At 28.1% G+C, this 9281-nt stretch overlaps 1 protein-coding gene across 1 annotated transcript; it reads left to right on the forward strand.

Moving 5' to 3' along the window:
• Window positions 1-2730: 2730 nt before the first annotated feature.
• On the forward strand, window positions 2731-4526 carry LOC121209445 (transcription factor MYB56). Its single transcript, XM_041080099.1, has 3 exons — window positions 2731-3473; window positions 3568-3996; window positions 4084-4526. The coding sequence occupies exons 1-3, from the start codon at window positions 3017-3019 to the stop codon at window positions 4320-4322; spliced, it is 1125 nt and encodes a 374-aa protein (XP_040936033.1). The 5' UTR covers window positions 2731-3016; the 3' UTR covers window positions 4323-4526.
• Window positions 4527-9281: the final 4755 nt, after the last annotated feature.

Below are 9281 nucleotides of genomic sequence, written 5' to 3' on the forward strand. Positions count from 1 at the left end.
GCTACATAAAATTATTACATTTATTAATCAAATCATGAATGGCTAACCCATTAATTAATTGAATTGCCATCAAATGAATGTTACATTTCTTAATTGAATTATTCTTAAAAATGAGAAAAATGTAAATGGGTTCATTGTTAGATTTATGTGACCAAAATTCTTGTTAAAAGAAATAAAGTGGTAAAATTAAGGGACCATATGGTATAAGTAGAATCCGTATAGAACTACACTTTGTCTATTTAACATTAATTAGAATAAGATTTTTCAACATTTAAATAAATGTAGTCGAAACTCCTCTTATATCATTCAGTTTTCAACATTAGTGAATTTCTCATCCTCTATTCGTAATTTTTTTTACTCGAAAAGGTTTTCCTGCAAAATCCGTGGGTTTTATTTTTCTTTTTACTTTGTAACCGTTCTATATTACCATTATCTACGTTAGTTTTAACACAAAGAAAAAACTTTGACACAACAAAGATATATTATCAAATAAATAAATTTATATTAATCACATTACATTATTTTATAAATAAACAAACATTAAATTTTTTTTATAAAATTTTAAAAATAAATACAGCCAGCATTGTTTTGTTAATACGTCATTGACATTATATTAATTTATACAATTTTTATTTAATGCAATAATGTATAAATATACAATCAATAAATCACATAGTACACCAAACATAAAATTTCATCATTTATTTTCTTTAAAAAAAATAAAGAATTAATAATAAGTTTAATTAGCAAAGAGGGAACTAACATCAAGGGAAGACACATTGTTTGAAATGGACAAATCTATGTCTGTGTTGGGAACCTCTCCTCTCATGCCTTATTGGGCATATCGTCATTATTTTTAATGTTTTTGAAGTATTAACAAATTCCAATGTCCAATTTTATGTCAAAAAAAATTGTTGTTATCATGGCATCCTATATTCTATGATCTTGTGTTTTTTTTTTAAATTTATAATCAAGTTTTAAATGTATATATATTTATATAAATTTTAACATAATTTTTTACAAATATAATCAAATTGATTAATTATTACAAAGTATAAAATAAATATAATTTAACCACAATACTTTTGAACACGATTCACACGTGACAAGATTTAAAATCATTACAAATCTATTGATTAATTATTATAAAACGTAAAACGAACATAATTTAGATCATAATACTTTTAAACACAATTCATATATAGTAAAAAAAATAAAATCTAGCCAAAACCCAAAATGTTAACTTAAATCATATACCCAAGGTCTTATTGACCACGCTCATTCAAGTTAACAAAAAATGAGTATTTTCTTTTTTTTGCCGATTGAATCTTAATTCGATTGGCATAGATATTATTATCAACGCAAGAGGACGTGAGTTCAAATGTGCTGAAGCACATTCTCCTTCTATTTATGGGTTAGAGAGGAGATATAAATAACTTTAGGTATTGTGTTAAAAAAATATGATTAGAACTTATAATAATATTATTAAAAAATATTTCTTTTTAATTTAAAAAAATTAAATTTAAAATAAAAACAATTTTAAATTAAAATGGTTGGGAAAAAGGAAGGGTAAAAAAGAAGGGAGGAAATTAAAGGTAAGTGGGAGAGTTGGAAATTACGACTATGAAAAAACACTTTATGAATAAAAATTTATTAAAAGCAAAAGTGTTTGACAAAAAGACAAATAGATTCTGGTTTTTGCTTCATTCCCCGATGCGAAACAAACACAACACCCCCCATCATTTTTATCAATTTTCTCAATTTTTGTGTTTTTTATTTTCCTAATATCCAATTCCCTATTTTCTTTTCTTTTTTCTCATAAAATATTATACTTTTATTAAATTTTTCAACCTTTTTAATAATTTCAATATAAATTTTAACATTTTTTTAACAATTTTATTATAAGTTTTGATCATATCGATTTTTTTGACACAGTAATTAAAACTATCTATAGCCTTTCTCCAACTTAAAAAAAAGAGAACAATGTGTTTCAATACACTTGAACACACGTCTTTTTATATTGACAGTAATACTCATGTTAATTGAACTAATACTCAATCAACAAATTTAGACTTGATTTTAAGATTAAAAAATTTTTAAAAAAATTTTAACTTTTAAAAGCCATCATGTATCTATTATTTGAGTTTCACCAACAGTCTCATTTAACTTCTAAAAAAGAAAAGTCAATCGAATAATAGTTAGATGGCTCAATTTTACATTCCGTTCATATAAATAATTTTTAATTTTTAGGTAAATAACAATTGAAGTCACTCAATTATAGTTTTTTTTCTTTTTTAAGTCACTCAATTATAAAAAATTATAAAATAATCATTCAATTATTTAATTTTTTTTTCTTTTTATTCATCAGTTGGCTACCGTAAAATTAAAAATATTTAAAAATTTAAGATAGTTAAATTACAAAAAAAATAGTTAAGTGATCATTTTATAATTTTTTATAATTTAAAGATAAAAAAATTATAATGGAGTGGATATCAATATAATTTATCCTTAAATTAATTAAATCAAGGAAAAAAAAACCAACATCAAAACCAAAACAACAAAAAAAGAGAGGGACACACTCCCAACACCCACACGAGCGGTTCTCCAGTTGCATGCAAAGCCCCAGCCTTTATTCTATTTTATTTATTTATTTATTTATTTATTTCCCATTTTTGTAATAAAAAAAAATTCAGTCCCCTTCAACCCCTCCGCCCTACCCCTGGACCCATTTTCCATTGCCTTTTTAAGCTCAAGAACTAAGACCATAAGGAAATGTAAAAAAAAAAGTGAAACAAAATCAAGAACCGTGTCCTCTCTTCTCTTCTTCCTTTTCTTCCTTTGATTTTCAACAGATCCCTTTGTTTTGTTTTTTCTTTTCTCAGACATTCATCTCTAATGGTTGAGGCTTGAAAAGTGATAAGCTTAGCTTCTTTGATCTTTGATCATCTGTTTTTTGTTTTTTGTTTTGGGTTTTTGTTTTCTGGGTTTGTCCTGGTTTTTTGTTATATATATAACAATGAGTCCTCTAAATCTAAGCGATGATTTTAACTGCTACAATGGTGGTGAGGTTCAAGAGAGGAACTTTTTATCACTCCCTTCGATTTTTCCTCATCAAATAGGGAGAGTTGCCAAAAACTCTGAAATGGGGTTTCAGATTCCAACCTCTTTAATGGAACAAAGCAATAAAAGTTTGAACTTTGATCCATTTCAAACCAGGGGAGCCGATGGATTTGTTGCTGCTGGTGATGGAAAATCTGGGTTTTTGGGTGTTGAAAAAAAGGGTCTTTCTTTGAATTTAAGTGTTGAAAATGAAAGTAATAAAAACCCCGGTGGTAGTGTCAAAAATGGACACACCAAGCTTTGTTCCAGAGGTCATTGGAGACCAGCTGAAGATGCTAGATTAAAAGAGCTTGTTGCTCAATATGGTCCTCAAAATTGGAACTTGATAGCTGAACATCTTGAAGGAAGATCAGGTCTTTCATTGATGTTCGCTATAAAAGTTGTATCTTGTTAGTTTCACAAGTGTTTGATCTTATTCCTAAATGACATCTCTTTTTTTTTTTTCAGGGAAAAGTTGTAGATTAAGATGGTTTAACCAGCTAGATCCAAGAATCAATAGGAAAGCTTTCAGTGAAGAAGAAGAAGAGAGACTCTTAACAGCACATAAAGTATATGGTAACAAATGGGCATTGATTGCTAGATTGTTCCCTGGTAGAACAGATAATGCAGTTAAAAATCATTGGCATGTGATAATGGCAAGGAAACATAGAGAGCAATCAAGCATTTACAGAAGGAGAAAACCATCATCATCAACATCATCAACTTCTTTCCCTAAAGGATTGGATTTGACTGTTCGAAACAATGCTAGCAGTGACCAATCCACCATTTCATGCAGCAACTCAACCAGTACTGATCTAGCCCTTACTCCTTCATCAACAAAAAAAGGAGTACCACCCCATCAAAATTTCACCGCTTTTAGTGGTGTTCATCAAAAGGGTATGTATGTTTTTTAACTTTTTTTTTCCCTTGAAATGATCACTTTTATTTTCAGTTTTTTTACATATGAAAGAAAATGATTTGCAGGTGAAAAAGTGAAAGTGGGGAGCAGTGGAAATGGTGATTTTGGCAAATATGGTTCCCAACAAAGACCAATGGGAGTGGTTATGGGTGTGGACCAATATGCTAACTCATCAGATTCTAACTCAGAAATTTCAGCAACTGAGTCAGTGGGAACGAATAGGACCAACCACTCCCAAACTGCAATTGGAGATGACAAGATCAACATGCACTTCATTGATTTCCTTGGAGTTGGAGCTTCTTAAAACACCAACCATTAGTTTTTTTTTTTTTAATCTATTTTTTGGGTTTTTTTTTTCTTTTTGTTAAACTTGAAAGTAGAGAAATCCAGCTGAAAACAGAAGAGGAAAAAGGAGCAAATTGAGTCCATTGGGCAAAAAAAAAAATGTTATGCTTCTGCAGTTGGTTCATCATTTTTATAATTTTTGTATATACAGTTTAGTCCCATATATATACATCTTTATATATAATATATATAAATAGTTTTTAAGAAGATGAAAATAGAGAAGAAGATGACCGATTACTTAAATTATGGACATCGCTATTATCACAATCATGAATTTCTTTTTCACAATTTTACTATCAAATATTTATTATATCACACATCTATATATATATAGAGAAACCATTTATTTACATTATGTGTATATTTAAAAATAAAACTCAATAAATAATTAAACATGTATATTACAACATAATGCGGTGATAAAATTAGATAATAGTATAGATATACAGAAGAATATTACTTGATGATTTAAGTTCAAATCTCATTATCTAAGACTTGTTTGGAACATTTTTTAAAGCTCTCATCTAGTACCAAATGATACGGAATCAAATAATGTCGTCCCTCTTTCCCTCCCTTAACATTTTAATGATAAAAAGGGAACAAATCACATCAATTGCATATTTTTTATAATTTTTTGTATAAAGGTATGAAAATACACACACAAAAAAAAAACACACTACAATAATATTTATCAATCATTTAAGATTCGGGTTTTTAGTATTTTCTCTAATTGAGTTTATGTCGAGTTAATTCGTGACACTAACTTAGTCACGTACTTAAAAAATAGTATAGATATATAAAATTAATTGCATCAAACATCTCCAAACTATTGATCAAATTCTAAATCAATCATTGACTTTTAAAATATTCTAATTTAATCCTTAAATTAAAGTATCGTTCCAATTAAGTTCTTTTGTTAATCTAGTCTCTAATTTTGGCATTAAATGGTAGTTTTGATCTAAAGTATTTAAAAATATTTATTGATTTATATGTGTTTAAAAATTAAATTAGGTTAGGTCTACATTGACATTTAATATTAAAGTTAACCGCCGTAATGAATCAAGGATATAATTGAAAAAAATATTTTAGTTTGAGGATTCAATTAAATATTTCAAAGTTTATGAATTAATTTAAAATTTGATTCAAGGACGTGTAATACAAATTGTTCTAGTTTATAAGTAAAATTATAAGAGTTATAAATATAAGCATATGTTCGATTTTTACCATAATATCAATATATTAATGGCTTAATACATCACTTAATGCTTAAGTTTGACATTTTTTTTAACGAGGTATTTGGGGTTTTTTTTTTCAATGTGATACTTGTATTTAGAAAAAGTTATATATTTCGAACATATGCTTAAGATATTAATGGCTTAATACATCACTTAATGCTTAAGTTTGACATTTTTTTAAACGAGGTATTTGGGGTTTTTTTTTTCAATGTGATACTTGTATTTAGAAAAAGTTATATATTTCGGTACCCAAAAATATATTTGAATTTTATTTATTTTTGTGTTTAATTTGTTAAATACAGATGAGTTGTGATTTTGTTCAGGTTTTAGAGTTGATTTAATAAAAAGTTAATTGTTAATATTATTAGTTAATTATGATTTTTCATCAAATTAAATCTAAAACCCAAATTAAGGACTAAAAATTAATACAATTATCTTTGAGTACCAAAATGTATAACTTTATCAAATATAAGTATCACATTGGCCCAAGAAACGCAAATATGACAATAAAAAAATTGAACTCGAGTAAAAAATAATATATTAAACCAATATTAACATATTTTCATCTGAATTGTTAAAAGTGTAGGGGTAATCTTTTATTTAAGGCATCATCTATTAATCAAACTGTTAAGCCTATTTTTAAAAAATATTTAACCCACAAATTACTACCTAAACTATTACCTTTTTCTAAGTTGATACCTAAACTTTTTTTTTTGTCACAAGTGAGACCTAATCTAATATTTAGCCACCATTTACACAAAAATGTTAAATTCGTTAAGAAAATTCCAACTAATAATAAGCTACCATGTCATATAAACTTTAAAAAATATTTTTTAATTATTTTATTTTAATTATTTTATTTTATATTATTTCTCTTTTTATTTTTATTTTTCTATTTTTTTTCTCTTCTTCCTTTATAATATTTGGCAATGCCAACAATACTTGAAATTTTCTCTCCCAATATCGAGATATTGGCAATTAGTTATGTTTTTGTACTTCACCGCCTACTTAACTTGACAAGATCTAAAAAGTTCTTTCATTAGTCAAAACTAATTGTAGCGACGTAAAAATTTTAGTTTCGGTCGCTAATTGTGGTGATTTGTTGAAAATTTGAAAACTTGAAGTTTGATTTTAAAAATAAACAGGGAGTCGCCACCGATCCTTTTTATTAGGTGTGACCGGACACCTGTTAGACTTCTTTTAAAACAAATAAAAGGGTGAGTTTAGGTCTACATTAAAAGCCAGAGAAAAATTAGGGTTCGGGAGTCGGTTACGCGTGAGGAAGGTATTAGCACCCTCGCGACGCCCAAAAATTGGTATCTCATAAACACAGGTTGTCTTGATTTTCAAAAATACGGTTCAATGTAAAATTTAGTCGTGATCCGATTAAAAGAACGAGAAATTTTGGTTTATTTCGTTTTTTTTAGAAGGGTATATCACTTTAACATAAGTCAATTGACGTTCACCCAACATAGCGATGAACTCGATGACTTAATGTTAAATCGGTATATTGCCTTGATTATTGAAATTGATTTAAATCATGAATAAGGATATTTTCGAAATAATGCAAAGTAAAATAATATGAAATAAAAATCAATAAATGAAAGAGCTAGGAATATATTGAAACAGATAATCGAGGTGACAATAATATTAGAAAAGATGAAGGTATAATGTAATAATGGAATTGAACACGAAATGAAAATAATGAATGTATACACGTAATAATAATATTAAGAATGCGTGCGTACGATGATATATGTATATTTAGCAATATTAAAAATCCATACAACACGCATAGAACATATACAGTATATGCATACCTTAGAAATGATAAGAATAATAATAAAACTATTTTGTACACTACATAAATACATACACACATATATATATAAACAATAGTATATACAATATAATATTAGAAATATGTGTATAATAGTGTAAAAGAAAAATATAACTAATAATATTAAAATATATACAATGATAATATATATAAAAGATATATGTATATATAATTATATAATATAATATTAAAATATAATAATACAACATAAAAAACATGACACAAATAAAGTATAGTATTAAGAACACATTTATATAATACATGAAGAATATACATAATACTAAAATATTTAGGTAATATATGCGTATATTAAAAACTAGTAATAATATTACCGAGGTATATACAAATATATCAAGTATATATACGTATTATAAATATATAAATATATAACAAAGCATAAACTAATAAAAATAATAATAATAATAATGATAACATTGGAATATAAAAGAAACAAACATAACATTAATAAAATATTAAAATAAAGTGAAATAAAAATATTAAATATGAAAATATATATATGTATACACGTACATAATAAAAATATATACTAATACATAATAATAATAATAGTAATGCTAATAATACTAATAATATAAAAATAACAAGGATATTTAATAAAGATATAAAAATAAACGAAAAAAAAGACTAAAATTGAATTAAAAACAAAGTTGTGGGGCCAATTTGAAATGAAAACAAAGAAAAGGGACTTAATTGTACGCGCGTGAAACATTGGGAGGATCGAAACAGCAATATTTCCACTCCCTCTAAACGCAGCGCGTTAACAGGACTAATTTGATAACCTCAAAAAAATCATGGGGCCGAATTGAAAACCATAAAAAACTTAATTGTGAAGCATCAGAAAAGCGGAAGGACTGCGCGCATAAATATCCCATTCAAACGAAAACACGTGGATCCTCTAGCGGGTCGGGTCGAATGGGTCGGGCATGGCCAAAACGACGTCGTTTTGGGGCTTAAATGTAGCCCCCAAAACGACGTCGTTTTGGAGGGCTATATAAGGCCTAAAATAACCAAAAAAATCATTTGGGGAGAGGGAAAGAAAAAAAAGAAGAGAGGGGAATCCGGCCAGGGGCCGGTCACCGGACGGCCACCGGAGGCTCGCCGGCGCCGGCCACCACACGCGGTGGCCGGAAAAAGGTAAAAATTTTAATTTTTTGTTTTTTTTTATATTTTTTAATATTGTATATATATATTTGAGTGTATCAGAGTATAAAAAAAAGAAAAGCCAATGAAAAGAAAAAAACGATTCGGTAATAGGAAAGAAAATAGGTTTTTCACCTTTCTCCTTGATCTGGGTTTTGATAATATTCAATACTGATCTATTGTTGCTCCTAAAAAACTAATCTGTATTCTCTGCTTCTTTGTTTTTAAACTACCGAAAATAAGAAAAAGAAAAAAACAGAAAAAGACCCCCTTTGAATATATTTGAATGAATATCAAAAACGAAAAAAAGAAGCCAACCCCCTTTACATTGATTCTCTTTCGGCTTTTATAGCCGATTACATGTGATTTTCACTACTCTCTGCTTGTTTTGCTTTTGTTTTGCATGTTTCTCCATTCATTTCCTGTCTTCTTCTGTTTATTCTTTCCCCCATCCCTCGCATGCTGTTGTTTTTGTCTCTATTACAGGTGTGTCAGGTGTGGGTGGTGTCAGACACATGGAGGAGAAGGGCATGCGCGGGGTGTGGTGGTGGTGCGCAAGGTGGCCCATGGTTGGCCTAGCGTGCGGCGGCTGGAGGCTTGGGGAGCTGCTAGGGTTTCCTCTTTTTTTTGGAAAATGTTTAGTGGGTTAGGTTGATTTGGGCCTGTTGGGCTAGTCTTTTAG

Source organism: Gossypium hirsutum, chromosome A11, assembly GCF_007990345.1.
Source record: "Gossypium hirsutum isolate 1008001.06 chromosome A11, Gossypium_hirsutum_v2.1, whole genome shotgun sequence".
Lineage (NCBI taxonomy): Eukaryota > Viridiplantae > Streptophyta > Magnoliopsida > Malvales > Malvaceae > Gossypium > Gossypium hirsutum.